The 24358-nt window shown below is 46.4% G+C and overlaps 1 protein-coding gene across 1 annotated transcript in view; it reads left to right on the top strand.

Annotated features, from left to right (window-relative positions):
• Nucleotides 1-24358, top strand: part of LOC118787865 (neogenin-like) — a 58846-nt gene that overhangs the window by 20863 nt on the left and 13625 nt on the right. The window contains exons 2-13 of the mRNA XM_036543599.1: nucleotides 2599-2916; nucleotides 11855-12130; nucleotides 12892-13042; nucleotides 16188-16324; nucleotides 17799-17953; nucleotides 18373-18493; nucleotides 20235-20394; nucleotides 20665-20819; nucleotides 21148-21296; nucleotides 21479-21617; nucleotides 21790-21839; nucleotides 22776-22920. Coding sequence (XP_036399492.1) covers nucleotides 2599-2916; nucleotides 11855-12130; nucleotides 12892-13042; nucleotides 16188-16324; nucleotides 17799-17953; nucleotides 18373-18493; nucleotides 20235-20394; nucleotides 20665-20819; nucleotides 21148-21296; nucleotides 21479-21617; nucleotides 21790-21839; nucleotides 22776-22920 — 1956 coding nt within the window. The remainder of the gene's footprint in view (nucleotides 1-2598; nucleotides 2917-11854; nucleotides 12131-12891; nucleotides 13043-16187; nucleotides 16325-17798; nucleotides 17954-18372; nucleotides 18494-20234; nucleotides 20395-20664; nucleotides 20820-21147; nucleotides 21297-21478; nucleotides 21618-21789; nucleotides 21840-22775; nucleotides 22921-24358) is intronic.

Genomic DNA, 24358 nt, shown 5'->3' with positions numbered 1-24358 from the left:
GCACTGAGTTCGAGTTTTTTTTTCTGATCAAGACTGATGGCACTTCCACTCCATGCTCAACCCTCAAACCCTGGTGTTTATGTGTGTGTATACTGTCACAATATATGTGAGTGGGTGTCTGTGTATGCTGTGTGTGTGTGTGTGTTTGTGTGTGTGTGTACGTGCGCACTTTCATTTAAAGTGGAACATGAACAACAACCATTCAGAGCTGGTACAGCTTGATGTGGTATTAATGGAAATGGTGGTGTTTTGTTTGGTGCAATTATTGGAATTAATACTCTGATATTTATCTGAACAAGTAAAGCAATTAAGGTCATATGGCACATGACTGGTAATTATCATCTCATTCATCAGCTGAATGGAGAGTAATTGCTGTGAAATACTGCAGTATAGACCAGTGCACACATACAGCATTATGCACACACACCCGCAGTCCACATACAGATGTACACACACTTAGCATGTACACATACATGGGAAATGCACACGCAGACTGCTTAAATGCACATGCACACAAACATACGGGCAGACAGCTAAACTAATCCTCCAGTGTGCAGTAAAAGGCTATTGAAGAATCATTTCAGTATATGGATGTTTTAATGAACCTCATGCTTGTACTCTCCATCCCAGGTGGGGGTACAACAGGTGGACCCACCCACCCATGTGGTCAGTGTGGACTCACGGGAGGATAAGACTTCATGAACCCCATAATAGGGTGGAGCTTCCATAGGCTGTCAATAAAAACTTGTTTGAATCAATAAAGAGCTTGATCTGAATGCTATGATGGGTTCCAGTCAGTGAGTCACTCAGAACATGAACCCATTTTGGAGTTCATGAAGCCTCACTTCTCCCATCAGTGCTGATGTCACGCAGCAATATTCCACAGAGGGGGCTGACAGCATCACCTGATCAGTTCCTGTCTGACTGGCAGATTGATCTCAGTCTCTCACTGTGTTTAAAGGGACAGATGGAATATAGAGATTAAGCACTGGGAGACAAGAGCGTGAGCGTGGAGGAAGAGAGAGATGGCAGGTGAGCACTTGAAAGTCAGAGACAGGATCAGACACAGAGAGAGAGGGAGAGAGGAAAGAAATGTCTAATGTTTATCTGGGAAACGAAGTTCCGTGTGACAGTGGTATTTCACATCTGTATTGTGCAGCCAGAGTGTTTGAAGTGGTTTCTCTCAGAGGACATGAATCGGGCAGAAGCGCCTCTGTGCTGGTATGAAGAAACGCCTCGGGGCGCTTCCTCCTCAGACCCAAAAAATTAATTTGTGATCTTGACAAAGCGCCGCAGGCTAGCTTAGCGTTTTCACGCTTGAAGCGCGGCGTGGGCAAAACAGACGGAAGGCGTTGAGCGGTCTCGTCTCCTTCCGCTCCGTGTCTGATCGTCGAGGTGCCATATTTAGGCCAGGAGTGACCGCGAGTGTGCCGCTGAGGCATGTCGAGGCAGGAGGATTCAGCAGAGGCCCGTCTGAGAGAGGTGCCTGATGGGTAAGGGCCTGCACAGCGTGGCTCAGCCCGGCTCAGAATGGCCCAGTCTGTGCGGCCCACCCAGGTCTCCCAGTCAGCTCGTTCTTTGGTGTCAAAACTGGCTTGATACTTTGAGGAGGATGAACTCAGTGCTGCTGGAAATGAACTTAATCAGTTTGAATGCAGAGAAAGACATAGTTACTTCATCCTAAACTTTTTACTGTTCAGATGCTGCACATCTTAATTGCTCACTTAGGAAGCGTGGTGGTACCTTTCGGGCTGTGGCAGTTCATCAGTATGCTAGAGTTTTCTGTGTGACTTTTTAAATGTGAACAATGGACAGCAAAAGACCCCTCATTCAAAGGGCCACTTTAGTCTGGTTGTCCTGTTTCTGTGGAATAGAATGAAACAGAAAATTCTGCTTGCTGTTTCCTGCATTAGTGAGACTTGTAAAGTGTAATTGTTTTTGTTCCTTCCCAGCAGTGCAGATAATTGGCATGATTTTTTCAGATTTGAATGTGGAGAAAGAACTGAATCATGCATGAGCACCAGTGCAGAGCAGTGAGACCTATCTTTCTATTATTAAGTAATAAGATTGAACATCATGCATAGTGTAGTTCCAATCAATCATTCCATCTTAATTCTGCTTTCCTATTTGGAGAATCTAGGCTTCACTCTGTTTTTGTTTTTTTTTTCCCACTTTAAATAAATAGTAGAGGTTCTGCTTCCTTGTCTTCCAGTGTCTGTAGAGTGGCTGATGGGAAGTGTAGTTCTGGTGTTTTTGTGGGCAGAACAGAGAGTGGGGTAGCCCAGCATCAGTTACAGGAAACGGGAAACCAAGGATGCACTGGTGCAGGCTTTTTCACTCGCCAGAGGGAAAGCCAGTCTGTGCTACAAAACTAAAACCCTGTTAGGCATCCTAGCAGAGAAAGTTAAGAGGAGTTCTTGTGGTTCCTAATGATAATCTGTGAATGGTGTCAGGTGTTGCGATACTGAAGCACAGCTTGAAACACCAAATGCAGATGTCTGTGTGGGTGTGTATGACAGTTCAGCGTGGCTTGTCGGACAGTGTGTGATGCGCCTCCTTCATGCTGAAGGTGACCCTCTCCCTCTCGACCTCTCGTAGGCTCCGCCCTCAGGCGCTTTACACCCTTTGGGTTCTGGACAGAGCCAGCCGACACGCTGGCCGTGCGCGGAGCTCCCGCCCTGCTGAACTGCTCGGTGCAGGCCGACGCCCCCGTCCGGCTGCAGTGGAGGAAAGACGGCACCTTCCTCAACCTGGCGTCTGCCGAGCGCCGGCAGCTCCTGCCCGACGGCTCCCTGCTCATCGGCAGCGTGCTCCACTCCAAGCACAACAAGCCGGATGAAGGCCTGTACCAGTGCGTGGCCACCATCGACAGCCTGGGGACCATCGGCAGCCGCTATGCACGCCTCACTGTCGCAAGTAAGGGTGTGTGTGTGTGTGTGTGTGTGTGTGTGTGTGTGCGTTTGTGTGTGAAATGTTGAAATGCTGAGTCATGTCAAGATCTTTAAATCCTAAGCCCTTTAAGTTGTGGTGGGATCTTAAAATAATTTATCTTGATATTCAGCACAATGCAGGGCACTCAATTGATGTTTCATATTACAGTTAAACGATACAGTTCAGATTTTGGCTCGTGAGGGGAAAGTAACATTAGATTTCATGGACAGATGTAGTAAATCTATGTTGTCAATCAGATGTAGTCTGATGTTAACTGCTCAGACAGTGAGAGATTAGTGGTCTGATGTTAACCGCTTAGACAGTGAGAGATTAGTGGGTTGATGTTAACTGCTCAGACAGTGAGAGATTAGCAGCACTGAGAAATGGGAGCGTTGTAGTCACAGCCACTGTGAGGTTGAGTGATTTTAAACCCATTTCTGTCAGCAGCTCCACCCTCCTGATAGTGATTTATGGGATGTGAGTTGCCAGATTGGTCCCAAGTACAAAAGTAGAATGTATCTTGAGGGCTAATGTAATCTGTAACATCAGGTTAATTCATTTGCAGATTTCAAATGAATTCAGGAAAATACAGGTTTTACTGAACTACACTAGGACAAGCACTGAGTAAGGCCTAGTTTAGCACTTTCTGAATTAGCTAGTTAGTTGAATCTTACCTAATAAAGGTACAATAGTGTGAATGTCAAATTGTGACAAGATTGTAAGGCAGGTGAGACATACTGTTAGTTCACTGTGATCACAGATACCCCACACTGCAGGCAAAGATGTGCTGTTAGTTCACTGGAAGTCCTGTCTCATGCTTCCATTTGTTTGATCTCACTGCTGTATTTTTGTCTGAAGTGGATGGGTGATCAGGTGATCAGGTAATGTCTGCATTACCAGGGTTTCTTTCAGAGAGACACATGTAGAATGGCTTCAGTCACTCAGTGCAGAGGACCAGGGGACTAGTTTGATATTTAGAATCTGAAACGAGACGCCCCCACCGCCTCTCGCTGTAGGGATTGGCACAGTAAAGCTGTGCAGACTAGCAGGGGGCCATCCTGAGAGCCCCAGGGGGGGTATGGGAAGGGGGTAGACATGTTTACTGCTTACGGACAGCTGCCTGCCCTCAGGTAGAGTGAGGCGGCGGCTGGCGCAGTGGGGGGGAGACTGTACCGTAAGCGCCGTTTCCACCCACCAGGGAGAGGACAGTCAGGAGGGAGGGGGCTCCACTTTTATTCCAGAAGTTCTGCTTTTCAAAGTCCCAAATGGGCTCTGAAGAGCCTTTTAACTCCAGCTGCTGTGCACGGGTTTGAACTGCGCATCCACCACGGTTTGAAGTTTCCGGGTCCATGAGAAATCCGGCTTCAAACGCAGCGGCGGCGGCGGTTCCCGCGAGGCAGAGTGGATTGGGCTTCGGGGCCCTGAGCGAAATGCTCCTCTTCCTGAGGAACTCACTCCAGCACAAACACTCTGATGTGATTGTTGGGTCAGTGCTTGATATTTGTTCACTGATCCTCCCACAGTAGAGACCGCTCTATTTTTCTGTCTCTTCTCTTCTCTCTTTGTCACCTTCTTATCATAAAAAGACTCTTTGTGCTTCATTGAGCTTTAATTCCCAGAGTGGGTGGTGTTTTTCTGAAGTTGTGTATGTGTTCATGCGAATGTGCAGTTTGGAAAATGAACTTGCTTGTGTCATTAACAATGTCAACTGTCGTTTGAATGGGTTGAAACATGTTTGGGTGTGAATGTGTAAGGTGATACCTGCACTCATTCAAAAGAGCAGTCAGTGATCCCACTAATGTGCAGTAATTCCATTTCTTATCAGATTCTTTGAGAATATGCACTTTATTTCTCAAAGCAGCTTTTACATGTTGTGCTTGATGATTGATTATTAATATCAGTTGTGAATCTGAGCCACTTCTGCACTTCTACAAGTTCTGGAAATCCATGTTTTAAAGGTTCAGGAGGTCTAGGTTCTGAAGGTTCTGGAGGTGCAGGTTTTTAAGGTTCTGCAAGTCAGGGTCCCGAAGGTTCCGGAGGTTTGGGTTCTAAGAGAGATAGAGTATGCCTGACTGTCTCAGCACAGTCCTGTGTAATTTTAGTCTATATATATTGCAGTTTTTTTGTCGATGTGTGTGACATATCTGGTATCACTTGCCCTGTTCATTTTTACATTTACGTTGTGTCTTCTAGCTGATACTCTGATCTAGAGCAACTCACAAATAGCGAGTACAAACCGCATGATGTTCATATGCCAGGATCCTGCAACATTCCCTGCAGTACCCTTTGTTCCTGGTCAGTGAGTTTTAGGCTGAACTGAGTGACAGGCTCTGTCAGCGTGTGGATTCCTGAGTAATGATTGGTCCTCTATTACTATGGGGAAAATCTCTTCACTTTGCTATGTATGGAATGGGCTCCAGAGCAGCGTATTAAGCTTTGGATTAGATGCTGATGGGCTGTGTGGCGGTCGGGTCTGATGTGTCTGTTAGTGAGATTCACTGCCTCTCCCCAGTGGCTCATTGATGCTGGGCTTTTCCTCAGGGAATGAAATTAGCCTCTCTCTTCACGCTGAGAGAGGGAGCTGTCTTTTGGCAGCACAAGAATCGTCTCATGGCTGCTTCTGTGATTAAGTTTCTTTTCCTGTCAGCCCTAAAAAAGATTTTCCCTGCCAGCGTAAGTGTTCCTGCAGACTCCTCCCTGCTCTTGGAGCTGCCTGAGTAGCATGAATGCCCCAGCTCTTCTTACTGCCACTGTGCTTCTGTAAGTGTGTTTCTGTCAATGTGTTACCTTCTATCAGTGCTTTTTTTATTGTGTCTTCCACACATCGCATCAGTATATCAAACTTTGAGACCCTTGTCTACCTGCCCTCCCCCTGTCCCTTACCTGCCCCTCTGATCTTGCTTTCTCAGTTCTAAACTGAGATGCAGCTGCTTGCCGTATCTTATATTGCTGTTACTGGGATTCCGCCTCCACTGCTGAAACCAGGCTGAGGCTGGGTGTGTTTGTCTGGATTTGGTGTATTTGTATTTTGTATGTTTGAATTTTGTGCATTTGTATTTTGTTTGTTTGTATTTGGTAGTTTGTATCCAGTGTTGGTTTGGTTTTTGTGTATTTGTACTATGTACATTTGAGTTTGGTGTGTTTGTATTCTGTGTATTTGTTTTTGGTTCATATCCGGCAATGTTTGTATTGGGTGTGTTTTTTTGTTTTGGTGCATTTGTATTTTGGTTGTTTATATTTAGTGTGTGTGTTTGGTTTTTATGTGTTTGTATTGGGTGAGTGGTGTTGAGTGAGTTCAGTTTAGGTCTCCGATTCAGTTATCTATTAAGAATGAGGAGGGTGACATTAATAGGATTCTGTCTCTTCTCTTAGGCAACAGCAGAAAACGGCAATGGGAATAACACCAGAGGCAGATGTTTCCATATAAACTAAATCCTGTTAAAGAGCTGCTGGAACTTGCGTGGGCTGCTTTACACAGCAGAGACAGAGAGGAGTTACAGGAGGAGTCAAACGTGTGCCCTCGTGTGACTGGGCCGACCTGAACTCTCACTGCAAGGGCCTCTGGGAGGGCTGCCACTGTCTTTGCTAGGATGTTGTTGTGGGTTGCTCTGCCCAGTGCACTGTGGTGAGAGTTTGGGGGTGGCCATGCGTGGTAATTAGAGCAGAAGGGGTCTCAGGTGAAATAAGCGGCTGCAGTAAGAGTCAGGTGAAAAGCCCCCCCCCCCCGCACTCAGGTTATCAGAACAGGGGGGGAGGGTGTTCTTTAATAGGAGTCATTCTGCCCTCTTCTATGCTGACCATTTCCCCCTATCGTTCTGACTGTGAAGTGGTTTACATCTCACATGAGGGTTCAGTGTAGATCTTTCTGACAGGAGAAAGCAATACAAAACAGGCATGTCTGTCTGAGAAATCTTTCACAGTACTTTCTGCATATAGTGAGAAGTGGGTAGAGATGACAGAGTGGATGGAGGAGACTGAGGGCATGGTCCTACTGTCAGAGGAAGTGGTGCGTGTACGTCTGTGGATTTACACTGCAGTGAAATCTGCCGCTTACCTATTGGAACATTGTTTTGTGTCACATACCTCATACCCACTCATCAGAGATGCACTCCATGCATTCTGTTTCTCTGGAGCTGCCAGCATGTTTAAAGCAACAGAGGAACAATGGAAATATTTCTAAATAACTAAGACTAAGGCGTGCTTGTATAAACCGTGATCTCAGGGCCGCGGGCAAAATTACAGTGAACTGCAGTTACTGAGAAGGAAAATGCTGCTGGAGGGGGTGGGGTGGGGGGGTCAGACAGGAGTCAAGGAGACATGGGGGACAGGGGGGACAAGTCATGTGGGCCACTCCATCCTCTGTCAGCCGTACATGACACAAGCTCAGAGAGAGGCCGTTACCTGCTGTGTGCTGCCGTGCCCCTCTCCCTAGAGGGCAAGGTAAATCATGATTAATGGCTCCTCCTGTCTCGTTCCAGAGAAGCACAGCTGCAGCTGCATCTGTGCTGCTGACACTCACACTCGATCCGCTGTCTGCTCTGAAAGTGCACAGATGCAGAAAAGCACACCTTTCTTCAATGGAATTTAAAAACAAACAGTAACGTGAGCAATCAAACATGCACAGAGGGCTACAGAAACAGGTGCATGCTGATAACCAGGCCTGTGTGCACACCACTGATTTGCATGCTGCGTAAAGCATAAGCACCAAGGTTTCTTCCTCTGGAATAGTTTCACCTGGGAGACTGGCTGAGTGGGATTGGCTGATCCGGTCTAGTTGATTCAGGCAGTTAAAATGCAAGCATCCATACTGGGCCTCATTCAAAGGGTACACCTGCTGAGGCGGGTCAGTGGAAACTGGGCTCCTGACCCAAAGAGATGTGCAGCCCCCCATCCGTAACAGTTTCGACAGGACAGCACTTTGGCACAGGCTTTTTTCCACAACCTCCCCATAGAGCCTTTAAACTGTTCCTTACAGTCCGCTACAGTGCCTGTGAAAATGCAGAGATTAAGGTGCTCAATGTGAGAAAGATTTTCATAATCTCATTCAGCACTGATGTCATGGTTATGAATTAGACGTTCATCTTAAAGAAAAGGCAGAGATGGTGATGTATGGAAGCATTTTTCTGGCAGCAGACAGGGCTCTGCATGTGTGCTTTGTGTGAATGTGCAGCAGATTGGCAGCGGTGGCCTGTGGGACGTCAGCTAAAGCGAGGCAGCTGTCATCTTCTCGCTGCTACAAACTTTTTTCATAAAGATTCATGCAGTGTTTGCCTCTGAGGGAGTAGCAGTGAGTACAAACTTTCTCACCCCATCACAGTATATTGTGTATTTAGTTCACAGGGAGTGTAACGTCTTACGGGGAAGAAGGGACATCCAACAATATGAAAAGAGCTCTTCTCCAAGCTGCTGCAGAACATCTCCTTTTTCAGCTCTCACTGTTTAGACCTTATGGGCTGGTGACCCAGCAGTACTATTGACTGCCACCCTGTGGGCTGCCAGTGGTGTCCAGGTAATTATCCATCAGTGAGAAGGCCAATCCAGTCCTGTGCCCTGCTAATGCTGCCTGTCTCTGATCTGGACAAGATCAGATTTAATTATGTTGTCTGAGTGGTGCAGCACCCATCAATATTCTGTATACTTAACAGATATTAATTACTGTGTGCTCAGAAAATTATGAAGATGAAGGAGTCATTATTGGCTGACTGCTTATGGATATTCATAAGGGGTTGAGGTTGCAAACAGGGCATCCACAGAAACACAGAGATGTGGACAGGACCAGTACCAAGGCTTGCTCTAATGGGTTAAGGCAAGGGATCTCTGTAAAGCTACTTTGATGACTGCTGTCTTTTGCAAAACAAATAAAAATGAATTGAACCTCCTTTTACCAACTGGAACCTAGGGATGGGGCATGAAGAATGGAAAGAACAGAGTTCTGTGGGATAAGATCCATTCAGACACAGCTATGTCGTTGTAAAAATCCAGCTATATTAGGTTACATATTGTTATAGTATTATGTTACATGTAAGAATACACAAGTTGTGTAAATTTTATGTATTTAAATATAAAATCAAAATCAACAGTGAGTTGTAAGTAGTAGTTGTTGATGTATTTTCTACATCAGCGTTTCCCAAACCTCTCCTGGAGGACCCCTTGTCCTGCATGTTTTAGATCACTCCCTGCTCCAACACAGCTGATTTAAATGATCAGTTTGTTATTAAGCAGCTTCAGGAGTTCATAATGAGTTGATCATTTGAATCAGCTGTGTTAGAGCAGGGAGAGATCTAAAACATGCAGGACAAGGGGTCCTCCAGGAGAGGTTTGGGAAACGCTGCTCTACATGACAGAGTGCAGTGCCCAGTTGCACCAACAGAGGGTGATGCTACAGCCCCTAAAGATTGATCAGAAGAACAGGTGTTTTGCATTCAGAGCAGTTCACTCCCTGTCATATGACTGTTATTTCAGAGGGATTTTCAGGCCTTTGTACTGAGCTGAGAGTTGGGTGTGTCCTTCCCAGGGCCTCTGCATCACCACAGTAAATAAAATAATCAGCACTCTGAATTCTGTCTGAAACACCCTGAAAACACTAATGCGGTAGAGTGCTCGGAGAGATATGGGGCACTCCCATCCTTCTGCTGTGCTGAAGCTTCATGTGTCTAAAATGCAGCAATGGATTCTGGGAACCCATCCACATGGGCTGCTGGTCTGTAAGGGAGTGGTTCCCTTTCATCTGCTCCTCGTGTCAGTTTGGCTATGGGGCACAGTGTGAGACACATGCAGTCAGAAAGCCTCTCACTGCTCTGTTGAACATTTCTCCCCAACATGTGAAGAGATCCGCGACTGGAATGTTGCACGGAGATGTTTCTAGATGAGATGGAGAGATAATTCTCACCCCTGGTGTACTTTGCAAGGTCAGCTGCTTGTAAGGAAATCTCATATCACCTTTGAACTGTGAAGTTGCCGCCAGGGTGTGAATTCTCCTATTCTTCTGTTCAGAAACACACTGGTTGTTGGACTGGAGCTTGTTGGGTGTTAGGCGTGAGAGTAGAGAGGGTTAAGGGACTGCTCGCATGATAGCTCACTAATCCTACACAAAGACTCTGTGTCCTTGCTAGTATTTTCTGATACTGGGCACAAATGATCAGATTTATGCACCTTTATAACATAAAGTCTCAATGCAGCTCCATCTGTGCACCTATGTCAATGAATGAGCAGGGAGACTATTGATCTCATAGCCTATTATGCTCTGTGTGTACAGCTCAGAGTCAGAATGGAAAACCATCTTTGGAACCAAGGCATGTATCTACTGTGCTAAGTGCATTAAAAATACACATGGGAGCACACTCCTAAGACGTGTCTTGTCCCTAGGTTATATATACATGTATATAGATGGTATGAGCCCTTCCTGTTTCCTCTTGTAGCCCCTCTATGGAAATCCTATGGGAAAGAGCTCTCAACCAATCAAATCCTGTCCTGTTTTGCATCTTGTGAAAGAGAGCTCTCAGCCAATCACATCTTGTCTTGTCTAAGACACTGTGGGTGCTGACAGTGTGTGGTCCTTTGAATGTGCACGCGCATGCAGGCAGACACATACACACACACATACTGCCACAAGTGCACATATACAGTATATATTAGCAAGAAATGCTTATGTTATAAAAAATCCATTCTACATGCAAGATCACAGTTCGGTTACAAGAGCAAACACCATACTTATGAGAAAACCATACCCTCTCATAATGTAGGTAACCTATAGTGCCATGGTTGCGATTGTATAAGTATTATGTAAAGGCCATGTGCTTGGTGCTTATACATGGTATCTATGTACTGCTCTATTTACCATCCAGAGCCTGTGGTATTGCTCATAACAGGGAGTTTAATGATCAGCGCTGTATTAGATTATATTATATTAGATTAGATTAGGTTAGATTAGATTAGAAGGATTTTACTGCCAGAGTGAGCATGCAGTGTGTTCCTACAGCAACCCCAGAGCAGGAATAAACTCCAATCAGGATCTCCTAATCATCCTTGTTAATCAGTCCTACAATGCCTACCTCCTCCTCACATCTCCCCCTTGTGCTGTATTTAATGGCCCCCTGTGGCCCTGGGTAATCTTGCAGTCCTCTGATTGGCAGCAGGATTACTGTTGGCTGGTGGCATGTAGGACCCTCTCAGCGTGAAGCATCACATCTGCACACAGGCTGGCAGGTCAGATGCATAGTGTTTACCAGAGCCCATGCAAGCAGCCGGGGCTCATGCACGTACAGTTACACGCTAACCCTGTCATAACACGCTAACCCTGCTGCTGCTGCCCTGCCGATTCACGCTGCTTTTTGAGTGTCCTCTGACAGGTACATATGCAGAGGGCTTGCTCATTATCCAGGCGTTGTCTGCTGTGGTCCCATGCTGATAGAGTTCTCAGAGGCAGTTGCTTGCCTCCTCTCATTTCTTGTGCAAGCTGGTACAACTCCAGCCCTCAAATCAAGGTGGAAACAAGATGTCCAGTGAAAAGATTGAGAAATCAGGATGGTGTTCTTGTGCTGTCAAATACTCTTGTGCTTTTGAAGTGCTGTTTGTAAATAGCACTTGGTTGTCCTTTTCTAATTGGAGTCACTGTGGATTCATTGTCTTCAAAGCAACTCGCAAACACCAAAAACAATTACTCTGAAAGGAAAGAACATGACCCACTTAGCCTGTGGTTTTAGTTGTAATTAGTGGTCTGCATTTACAGCACAGGCTCACGGTTCAGGGCAAATTGGCCTCAAAGGAGTGGAAGCGCATTCAGTCTCGCCCAGTTAGTGGAGTTCAGGCCCCCTGCATTTAAGCTGTTCCTCACAGGAGCCTGAGGGAAGTGGTGTGGGCTGTGGGTGGGTCTAAGGGTGGGGCTCCTGGGCTCACTTCCTTCCTCTCTGCGTGCCTTCTGCAGGTCTTCCCAGGTTCTCCAGCCAGCCGGAGGCGGCGTCTGTTCGGCAGGGGGACAGCGAGGTCATGAACTGCGAGGTGACCCCTGACCTCGTGACCTTCACCCATTGGGAGCGTAACGGACAGCCTGTGGAGTTGGACGACAGGATCGTGCAGCTGCCCAGCGCCGCCCTGGTGATCAGCAATGCCTCGGAGGCAGACGCAGGCCTGTACCGCTGTGTGGTAGAGAACATGGGACCAGGGAAAACCAGTGACGAGGCCGAACTCAAGGTCCTTCCAGGTACTGAGTGAGGGAGGGAATAAATACAGTATTATTACAGTATGGGTTTTCAGTATTATTATTTACTGAACAGATGTCAGCATTATTTTTGTACATTTATATTATCCTGTTGTACAACTGGATATTTACTGAAGCCACACAGGGTAAGGTCCTTGCTGAAGGGTACACCTGGAATGGAACACTAGGGATATAAAACTGCAGCCCCCCAGTCTCCTTCCTGCTACAGTGGAGCATGCTCCCATGTCACCAATCAGTGTACAGAGAGCAGAGTGGGGGCAGAGCAGAGATGCTGCGAGAAGAGGCAGAGATATGTATACTCTATAAAATGTATGTGACAGAAATGGATAGTAATGTGAAATGTGTACTTAAAAATGTATATAAAATTTGTATGTGTATAGCATATACCCTTGAGAGACCCTTGACCAATTCTGACAGTTCCTGAATTACAAATGATACATGAAATACATATGAGATACATGAAATTTCGTTCTGTGTGATATTTTATTTAGAAACACTGAAACTGAAAATGAATTTTTTGTAGGCGTTTTGTTAGAAAAATGTTTTTAAGAAAAATAAAGCACTACAGTATCTGGTTTGTATATGTATTCACACCCCGCATATGTACTATGTACATATATATAAAATGCACAGAGACTGTATATATGTACTGTATGTGTGTCTGTTCATATGCTGGATATATGATGGTGTTTGGGTTGCCATTGTGACATGCCTTCACTAAGTTGTGTTGTGGTTTTTGACAGAAACGGAAGTGGATAGGAAGCTGGAGTTCCTACGGAAACCGGTTCCCGTGACAAAAGTAGCAGGTGACAATATACTGATTCCCTGCGTGGTAACAGGGTTTCCCGTGCCCAGCGTGCGGTGGATCCTGGGAGACGAGCGCGTTGACGAAAGGTGAGCTAACCCTACCTCCCGCCAGCAGAACATCACACTCACCATAACACTGCCGGTGCAGCCATATGAACTGCTACACTGTGAACTCACAGCATGCACAGTGCACTCATTAGTGAGAGAGCTGAGAATCTGTCGCACACATGCTGGGAGAAGCATCCGTGTCATTCTGTCCATGCAAGGCAAGAGTGTGAGAAAGTCAATGACAGAAAAATCACAGGAAACAAAGGGCTAGCTGTTTGTCCTTTTCCCACAACAGCCCCACCCCCTGTCTCCACAGCCCTGCCTGTCCCTGCCCACAGCCCCACCCCTCCCCATACCCCTGCCTTTCCCTGGTTTTGAGATATTTATATATATGTAAATTATGGTTTTGGCAGGACAGATAATAAAGTAGGTAAATATACTGTATTAAGTATATTACATTAATTACAATATCTACTCTCCATTTCCCCAAAGCCCTGGGGGCTTCAGGAATTATTATTGACTCTCTTCTTTAATTTCTCAGCGTTCTGAAAATACGGGAGGTCTTGCCTTGATGGAGGTTATTTAAACAGAGAATATTCACCACCCTCATTAGAATTCATGATAAAGGAAGTTCCTCTGACAAAGACAGCTAAACCTGCCAGAGTGAACGATAGTCCCTCATTTTAGCATGTTGGCATGTCACCCGGCTCTCCCGCCTAGGCGCGCCTCCGCGGATCGTGGGGGTGAAGACAGCAGTGAAAGCAGGCCTATGGGAGCGCAGTTGCCGTTTATGGGAATTTGTTCAGATCATTTGCGTTCAATATGTAATGAAGAGATTCCACCCTCCCAGCAGGCTTTGCAAAGAGCTGCTGTGTAATTAAAGATGGGTACCCGCAGTCACAAGAGCAGTTCAGGAGGGAACAGACAAAGAAGACTTGAGTGAGAGAGTGGAGAGTGCATTGAGGGGATGCTGCTTCCCATAGAGTTATCCATACGATGAAGATGGCTCTGGAACAGGCTATATTTAACAGAAAGACATTCAATAGACATTCAGCCTAATTATTTCTGCATTGAAGAAGGAGATGTGGGTCTATGTATTGGCTGTTTTGCCTGGTGCTGTTAGCTGTTGGTCTATGCCCCTACACTCTCCATGGCTAGCAGTGGGGGGGGGGGGGGGGGGGGGTAGATGATAAGACTGCTGTAGGGACCACCCCCACTACGCTGCAGGTCTTTATTTTAAATCCAATTTCAGGTCTGACACTTCATTTTACCCTCTGTATGCTTAACAAATGCAATTTAAACAGGCTTGAAAATGGCCTATTTGAATAAAGTCTGGTGGGAGACAGCAATTTTGTGGAATTATTCAGAGAATTCCACCCTGGCCCCTTATCAATGCTAATGGCCTGTGATTTGACTGCTCTTTGTGCAGAGTCAGTATTAACATGAGCACAGAGTTTCTGCTTCGACTGCTCTCCGGTCCCCATGTAAAATTTATCACTGGTGTTGGAGTTCTGCTTAAAGGGACGCCTCAGAGCTCTCTGTAGGAGGTGGTGAAGCGATCTCATCATTTGTTATTTTATGATGAATTATGATTTATTCTAAATCATGCATTCCAAAGCACAGGTTGCGTTTATGTGTAACTAGGACAAGCACGACAATCTCATTCTTTCTCCGGTCGTGAAGCACATGAGTGGCTTTTTCTTCCCCCATAATCTGCTGCCCCCACGGAAGAGAGCTCAACATTCAGGCCTCATACTGAGTTCAAATGGTTACGAGAATGAAATGCTTTGCGCCATGAGGTTTTCCATTCTACAGTGAGTGAGTGGAGCCAGGGCTTGATAACAGTTAAGCTGGAGGTTTCCCGTGTCAGTGTTTGGAGCAGAGACCTCCTCTATGATTCAGTGCACTGAGTCACTGAGGAACTGCCACTGAGCCGCTGTTCTGCGCTGTACGGGGTGGAAGTTCGGAAAGTTCAGAGACCTTCCCTGAGTTTGCAGTGCTGTGTTAATGGCTGAGCTGACCCTTGCAGAGATCATGAGAGGCAGAGTCACCATGCAGGATTCTGGTAAGAGAGAGTGGCCCTGCAGGGCACAGGTGAGGGAGAGCCACCAGGACAATGGTAAGGTAGAGTCACCCTGCAGGTCTCACCGCCCCTCACTGTTTTTGTAGGGGTCAGATGTGCCTGTAAATCACTCCTTCATCTGTTTCTCAGTCTTGCTGGTGAGTGCTTTCACTGCCTCGTTAATGACTGGTCTAATTGTGTCTCCATGTTCTCCTCCGGAGCTGGCCGTGATTCTCATTCATACAGAAAGACTGGGGTCTCACCTCTGATATGACCTTTTTGAAAAACACTTTTGTAGGCGGCTAAAGCATGTGGGTTTGAATTGCCAGCAGCTTAAATATGTTTTGATTTCCTGTGAATAAGGTTTTTCCTGTTTGAGCAAATTCTGCACTAATATTAAAGTTAACTCTTCCTGGCCCTCCTGGCCCTTCTGGGCCTCCTGGCCCTTTTCAGAATATTTTTCTGATGTTTTATGCTCATTTAATTGCATCATCATCTCTCTTCCCCTCTTTTTCTCTCTGTCAAATTCAAATTCAAGTCTGCTTTATTGGCATGAAATAGAATTTTTACTTATTGCTAAAGCTCGTTACATAATACAAAATTAAGAAAAAACAAACAAAACATAAATACCAGCTATAAATGTAAACCAATGATTGTGGATAGCAATTAAATACTTACTCTAAATGATAGACAACAACAATACTCATCAGTTCTATATTCTGTAAGAATACACTATATGTCTAATCTTTTATGTGTTACTTATGTGGTAGCTTGCTGTGCCTCGGGCTATGACAGGCTGAAATGTATTGTGCCGCTAGTGAAGCTGTTGGCCTTCCCTTAACAGGATTTGCAGTTTTTCATTGCTTGACATGAAATTTAAATTATTGCTACTTTGGGAGCGTTTTTTGAAGTATAATTTCCTTATTTTTTAATGTTTTTCACAATGCAGCAGGGGGTGCATCTCTGTCTCTGCTCCTCCTGTCTCACTGAGACTTTAAAAGCCATCTTCTGTTGGTAACAATGACTTTTTATATCTGCCTTTTTCAGTTGCCAGAGTGTGGTCACAGAGCTTATACTTGGCCTATCTCCCTTTCTTTTTCTCTCTCTCTCTTTCTCTCTAAGTGTGGGGCGGTTCAAGGTGGTGGGTGGTGGCAGTCTTCAGATCCTCAATCTGACCGCAGAGGATGCTGGGATATACAGCTGCATGGCGGAGAATGGAAACGAGACCATCGAGGCCCAGGCAGAGTTGACTGTTCAAGGTTTGTATCTCAACCTGACATTTTCACCATCATTCATGACCAGCTGGACCAGGCAGCCAGTGGCCCTCAGCAAAAGCCTGCATTCAGGTCACGTGCTGTACGTGACTGGGTGGGTGGATCGCTGTTGTGTTTGTCTGAAGCCCTGGAGGCTGAGAGATAGCACTCTGCTGCTGCCCAGCTCTGCTCACTGCAGTGGTCCCTCAATGAAATGATCACTGCCAAATATGGCCCTGTCATATATTTCTGCTCATTGAAATGCTTTCTTATTAGGTGATGAGGGATTTATGGGTTGACAAATGGTTGTTTGAGAGAACTGGCTGTAGCGTGTATTTAATCACTGATATTTGCTGCTTCGTGTTGACTGGCCCTACCTGGTCGAGAGCAGAGTGATATATCTGCCCCTGCTGTTAGAAGGATTATCGTCATGGGAACATGTATAATCACTGGCAGTAATTAATGCTGTGCTGGAGCAGAGGTGGCAGCTGGCTCATCTGGCACACCCCCATAACATGTCATGGAAAAGCAGGAGAGATCTGAGAGGCGGGGCTAACTGTGGTCCTCTTGCAAACTGTTGGCTCATACGATGGGACATCAGGACATCAGGAGCATGCGAGAAAGTGCACGGTGCCCTGCGGTGTGTGAAAAGTGAAAACTGAATCTGAAGATGTGGGTATGATAATAGGGAGGGAGGTGGTTTTGTCACCATGGGTGGCCATCCTGGTTCACAGTACAATCTCTATAGTACTGTCCCACAGCCTCTGCACCTACAGCCCAAAGGCCAGTGTTATGAGCCATAGTGATTTCTGTCTGATATTGATTTTATTGTTTAACAAAACACTTTTATTGTGACAGCTTCATTTTTACAGCACACAGGTGTGTAGGTGCGGGACTCACCCCGCACAGTGAACTCCACTCTGCAGCCAGTATAAAGGGCTTGCAGTGGGTGGTCTCAGTGTTTTTACAGTCATTGAGCCGGAGTATGGCACTGACTGTGACATTAACGCACAGTAATGCCATGATTTTATTCTGTCACTTAATGGAATGGAGATGTCATGGCCCATTTAGACCAACTGAAAGGTATTTAATGCGTTTTGGATTTCTGTTTTTTAAAGTGTTGTTAAAAGGCCAGAAATTAGAGTTTTGAGGTGGTGACCATTTTAATTTGGGTGAATTAGAGCAATTGTGTTCTTTGCCAGGAGTTTACGCTCACTTATGTTCTGCTAATTAAAGTGCTTCTGCTTAAGGAAGCGTTCCAGCTGGACCACTACATACCCCTGTGGCAGGGTACCCTGAATAAGACATCACAGCCATTCTGAAGCTTCTGTTCTGCCTCTTCCTGTCATATTTTCAGCCAAGTACAGAGACGAATGGACTCTTCCTATGTTTTTGTTCCAAGCACTTTGGCTCCTGACTGCGAGCTGTCGGTGTGACACAGATTATGATCCCCCTGGCCATTCTGCCTGCTGTCTTTCAGTTCCCCCCCGCTTCCTGAAGAGACCCGCCAACATGTACGCGCACGAGTCCATGGACGTCGTCTTTGAGTGCGAGGTGACGGGCACCCCTCCTCCCACCATTCAGTGGGTGAAGAACGGAGACGCGGTCATCCCCAGTGATTACTTCAGGATCATTGTGAGTCTGGGGAGGGGGGTGGGTGTTCTCTGGTCCTCTTGATGGCATCTGAATGTAAGCTCAGAGCTGAACAACAATGAGCTGCCACCCCTTCATTTGTGAGGGCTGATTCAGATGTGAGGGTGCAGTCAGGTGTGAGGGGCATGTAAGGTATGAAGGCTAAAGAAAGTGAACGCTGCTAGTCACAGAGTGGAACTTATGTTTTGAATTCCAGCTGTACACATGTACTGGAGGCTGCACGTTGTCCTGTAAGTCACAGACAGTTTGGCTGCACCATGCTCCTGGGCTCCATGGATTCTGTGAAGGGCTTTATTATGCAGTTCATCTGTGATCAGCTTGTTTGGTCTTGGATGCAGTCATTGGTATTTCATGTAAGTCTGTATTCTGATCCTGTGTGTGCTGTGTGCTCTGCCTCACAGAGAGAGCAGTACCTGCAGGTCCAAGGTTTGGTAAAGTCGGACGAGGGGTTTTACCAGTGCGTGGCCCAGAATGAGGCGGGCAATGTGCAGGCCAGTGCCCAACTCATCGTCCTGGACCATGGTGAGTCTCATCCTCCCTTGTCCTGGACCCCCAATGTGCCAGCCTGGTTCTAGCACTGTATTATATTATATGACCCTTTTTTGCAGTAATGTTCTGTGTATCCATCTGTGCTTTGAAAGGTTTTTTGGGGGCAAAGGCATGCATATTAAGATTTATTTAGATTCAGTTAAAACCAAGATCTGAATGTAGAATGTCACGCACAGTTGAAAATGGTGGAACTTCTGCTGAAGTCCTATTCAGTGCGGTCACTCTGTATTTGGCAGTATGTTATTACTTGGAGCTTCACTAACAGATTGCACAGGGTAATTGTGTTCCTCAGTCCTTGAAGCAGAGAAATTAAAAGGCTGCACAGCCCTGTGGTGAAATTGGTGTGTGTGCAGTGTGTGCGCAGTTTGTGTGTGTGTGTCTGTGTGTGGGTGGGTGTGTCTGTGAGTATGGGTGTATGTGCATTTGAGCATGGTCTGTTAAAGTAATGTAATAGAGAACGCTGCAGTTCATTGGCCAGATTGTCAGAGAATATCTAATGATTAAGTGTATGAGTGATATCACTAAAGGAGGTTAATAGAGAGACACAGGGTTGATGAAAGATGAAATATTAAAAGCCATCCTTGAGTGATTTGCCCTCATTTGGCTGAAATGTGCTCCTGTTTCCAGGCAGTGCCGTCTGCCTTTATTGGATGTTGGAATCAGAGTGGTTAACCCCTACCCCCAATTACACTGAATGTCAGCTAAGAGACACTCATGGATGGGTTTATCATCTAGTTCCTACTCTTTTCTGCTTCTTTTACTTCTGCATCTTCCTGCCTGTGATATTCACAGCATTTCCAGTCCATCTGCATATTTTCGTGTCTCATACCCAACACAGCTGCCAGGGTTCCTGATTACAGAAAGACCCTGTCTGGACTGTTGCCATGTTTGTTGTGTGGATTGACTGTGGCGATCTTAAATCCATCTCCAGGGAAAGCCTGCATGTTTTTACCGCTGTTAGTGACCAAAAGGAGGCTAATACCAGTCATTTTATTTCTCACCAATTCTGTCCAAGAGCCATTCAAGATGTATCATGCTACCAGCTTTTTGCTCAAGGTCTGTGTTAACTCCAGCAGAGTCAACTCCCTCCCCCTGAATGTGTATAAAATTAGGATACAGTGATATAGTCATGTGTTGGCAGTGCGGAAGGTGTGGGAATGCTCTTGAAGTCATGTTACTTGGTCTGGAAGGCGTATGATTGGTCTAGAAGGCTTGTGAATAGTCTGGAAGGCTTGTGATTGGTCTGGAGGGTATGTGATTTGTCTGGAAGGCATTTATTTATTCTGGACGTTCCCATAGCTCCCTGTCTTACTCTTGATGTAAACACTGTGAAGACCGCTGCTCCTCAGAATATACAAAATCCATCTTTAAACTGAGCCGATTCTGTCTTCTCGCTCTTGTGTTGCTAGTTTGCTTTCCTCTGTTTTTTTTAGACAACATTTTTCTCTCCCCATGTGGTTCAGCCAGTGGAAATCTGATGTTATTTGTGGTTTTGTGGTTTTTGTTTGTCATGATGCCATTTTGTTACGCTGTTTTTCTGTGTTTTGGTGTTCTTTTTTCTTTGTTTTGGACCCCCCCCCCATGGCTCCCCCTTCCTTTTTTTTACCCCTCTGCCCCCCAAACCCCCCCCCCCCCCCACGCACCCAAGATGTTGCCCTCCCTGTTCCCCCTCCCACATCACTGATTGGTGCCACTCCTGACCATGTAATGCCAGGCTCCCATGGCAACGCTGGCCCCACCCCCTCTGCCCCGCGGGATGTTGTGGCCTCACTGGTCTCCACCCGTTTTGTCAAACTGACCTGGCGCCCACCAGCTGAACCCCATGGGGATAACATCACCTACACTGTGTACTACAGCCAGGAGGACACCAACAGGTAAGCCACATCCACATCTATCCTTTCTGTTGTCTCCTTCTTCTATCCTTCGCTTCCTCTCCCTCCCATCTGGGAAGGGAGGTTTGTATCTCATTTCGGTTCATAGCTGTACGAATTTGAAAATAGCTTAGATCTGCCTTGGGAAGAACTTGGGAATGAACCTGAGAAAAAGAGTAACACACAAGATTCAGGGAATGCACACCGTCTTATACACCGCCTGTCTCCTTCTTCTCTCTCTGTCTCCCCCCCCGCCCTTGTCTGGTGACACAGAGAGAGAGTCATGAACACCAGTCGCCCGGGGGAGCTACAGGTTACCATCCAGAACCTGCAACCTGACACCAAGTATTTGTTCCGAGTGGTGGCACTGAACTGGAATGGCCCAGGAGAGAGCTCCGTCACCCTGCCTGTGTCAACCCAAGCTGAGGGTAAGAGCTGTCCCCATGCCTGCACCTTCCAATACCCACACCCTGGGGGGCCCCTGACCCACACCCACGTTGTCTAATACTTATCCGCTGTGGGTTCTGCTTGGAGTGCATTTGACTTTGGATGATGTAATAATACCCCATGTAGATATTTATTAACAGCATATGGGAGCAGTTACTCAGTCTTTGTTGTTGGCAGGCATGTATGTCACAGTTTCTTTCAGCAGTTCAGAACACTGTGAGGACCAGAGAAAGTAGTATGCATAAAGAGGTTGACCCATGTGGCACTAACAGCCGGTTGAAAGTGTCCTCTCTCCTGTTGGTGTTGCAGTTCAGGTACCAGGCCCTGCCCCTCACCTGCAGGCTGTTTCCTCGTCCCCCACCTCCGTTAGCCTGAGCTGGGAAACCCCCCTGACGGGGAACGGAGATATCCTGTCCTACAAGTTGTACTACATGGAGAAAGGCCTGGGCAATGAGCAGGTGAGAGAGCAAGCAGAGCAGAAGGAGATTGGGTATGGCAGAGGGGTGTGGCCTGATGGTATTTGTAGTAGCAGAGGATGGTGTGTTTCTGCAGGCTTAAACACAGGTGTAATGGTCACAGGTTACTGTACACTGCTGGAAGCTTAAACACTGTTCCTCGGATGCCTCTCTCTCCCTCTCAGGATCTGGATGTGGCAGGCCTGTCCTACACACTGACCGGGCTAAAGAAGTTCACAGAATACAGCTTTCGGGTCGTGGCATACAACAAGCACGGCCCTGGGGTGTCCACCGAAGATGTGGGGGTGCGGACGCTGTCCGATGGTGAGGAACCCCACAGGCCTGTTTGGTGCAGCTCTGTTCCGCGTGACTGACAGGGCCTCTGTGTGTTCAGCGGGGGTGGAGACCCTGTGCCACTCTTTTCAATCCACTGATCTAAATATTGTTTCTCAGAACCAGGCTTGTTGCTCATGCTCTTGTGTCTCTGAACCTACAGTTCCAAGTGCAGCCCCTCAGAACCTCACCTTGGAGGTGCAGGACTCAAAGGTAAGACTGCTGAAAATAGACTGTCTTTGTGCATGCTGTGATTGACAGTTCCGGGAGAGTGTTTGTACCAGACGCAGGGCTGACATTAAGCATTCTCTCTCTCTGTCTCTGTCTCTCTCTCTCTCTCCCTTTGTAAAATTCAAATTCAAGTGCTGTATTGGCATGACTGTTTCAGTGATAACAATATTACCAAAGCAATTATTCTTACAATTAGGTGTATAACAAGCATAAACAGATCAGTAATGAATAAGACAGCAAAAACAAATCAAACAAAGAGAAAAAAACATTTTAAAAATACAACAATAATACAAATAACAGTGGCCTTGACGGTATGGAGTTTGGTCACCCGCTGTCCCTCCAGCTATGGCATGCTGACACAAATTATGCACCAAGTGTTGCTGTCTGTCCCTCTTCTAGAATGATTGGTAACCTACCTACACCATCCAGTCATTTAAAATTAAGAATGATTCTCATCAGTCTTTCGAAGTACTGTGTCCTTTTATCCTAGAATTTTTCATATTTCTGTCCCTCTCCCCCCCTCTTTTTCTTCTTCTCTCTTCCTCCATTGTCTTCTCTCTCTCCCTCTCTCTGTCTCTCTCTGTGATGACATGGGTCAGTTCCTCAGGCAGGCGTGGGTTATTCAGCTGTAAATCTTGCTGACCGTGCCTGTGGGTCCAAAGCATCAGGCTGTCAGCACGGCTCTCTTCTCTCCACCACCCTAACTCCACTCAAAATCTCAGCACTCACCCACACCCCACTGACAGCTGGGACACCTGGGAGTCTTGACAGCTGTGAATACTAGTCATGTATGCACCAGGCGAAAGTGCACCAATCCTTTTAGTGACTGTTTGTGCTGTGCCAGATTTTGCTGATGAAAAATGTTTCCTAAGCATTAAAATGTGTTATTTTCTTTTCATATCTGTCAACGCCTCCCAGAGCATCATGGTCCGATGGCTGCCCCCACCCCCTGGGACTCATAATGGCGAGATCATTGGCTACAAGATCCGCTACAGGAGAAGCGTGCGGAAGAGTGAGGTGGCGGAGATCACAGTCGGGCCTCAGCTCTTCCACCTTGTAGATGGTGAGTCTTTGATTGTGCTTGTGTCCACTGATCATCTCAGCAGAGATGAAGGCATTTCCTCTCCTCTCTCCTAATCTGCCCCATCACCTCCTGGCTGTGATCCTGTAATAAGTAACAGACACACTGCAGGCTCTGAGTCACAGACCCACTGCAGGCTCTGAGTCACAGACCCACTGCAGGCTCTGAGTAACAGACCCACTGCAGGCTCTGAGTCACAGACCCACTGCAGGCTCTGAGTCACAGACCCACTGCAGGCTCTGAGTCACAGACACACTGCAGACTATTAGAATGTCACTCAATTTATTGCTGTTTCCTCTGTGTCCTGCTGTGCCAGGCAGCAGAGAAAGTAGCCCCATAAAAGCTGATCTAAGGAGGAAGTGTTGGTGAGTTCAATGCCGTTTAAGCAAAATCTAAACCTTGCAGCGCCGCTGAAAGGAATGCGACAGACAACCTGATGCATGCCGCATACTTATTAACATTTTAAAGCAATTATTGCTGCTCTGCCTCATTTGAAGACATCACATGGCCTCTGGCGGAATCCTAGCTGGAGACACGTTTGATCCACGCTGGACAGTTTTCAGCACTGAGCACTCCAAGCTGGGCTGCAGGGGTGTAAACTCTCTCACTGCCATGGCAAAATCAGTAACAGCGAATTGACTTTTAAAAGTAAATTGTACTGCCGCAGTCTCTCTGAAGATGCTCCTCTTAACAGAATAAATGTTTGTGAATGTGCTGTGAAACGAAGTGTCTCTTTAAGTGGTGTGGTTTGAAATATTGATTGAAACCGCTGGTGCTGATGCTGGTTGATGCTGATTGGAAGATGATGGGGTGTGCTGCCTTTCAACAGAGGAAGCTGGAGAGATTAAAGAGAGTCAGACCCATCTACAGGGAAGTCAGAGAATACCAGCCAGTGTCTCACTAAAGTGTGCAGTTTGAAGAGGGTGACCTGGGCCTGACTGTACCCTCAGACTGTTAGCTGTATCCGGGAGGTTGTGCATAGTGAAGCAAGTTAAAGAACAGGTCTGTTCACTGTGAATGCCGAGGAGTTCTGTGACATCATACAGAGGAGGGGGCCTACATATATTACGTTATTAAATTACTACCTCTCTGTTCCAGAGTCTGCACATCAGATGCCAGGTGCCACCTCTTTAAACTCAAGAACTGCTCATCACAATTCATTACAAGCAGAGAAGGGCCAGGGAATAGTTCATAAATAACTGTAATAAATACTTTAGTCAAAATGGATGAGAGTTTGGATGATAGCGTTGATGACAAGGTTTGTGTGATTGAGTCTGGGTGATGGCGTTCAGATAACAGGGTTTGTGGGTGACAGAATTTGGATGTCTGGGTTCAGATTGTGGGGATTGGGTGACAGTTTGAATGGCTGGACTCAGATGACGGGGTTTGTGGGTGACAGAGTTTGTGTTAAATGAAATCT

This window comes from Megalops cyprinoides, chromosome 13, assembly GCF_013368585.1.
Source record: "Megalops cyprinoides isolate fMegCyp1 chromosome 13, fMegCyp1.pri, whole genome shotgun sequence".
Classification (NCBI taxonomy): Eukaryota; Metazoa; Chordata; class Actinopteri; order Elopiformes; family Megalopidae; genus Megalops; species Megalops cyprinoides.
The sequence above is the reverse complement of the archived record's forward strand: the minus strand, read 5'-3'. Positions and strand labels throughout refer to the sequence as shown.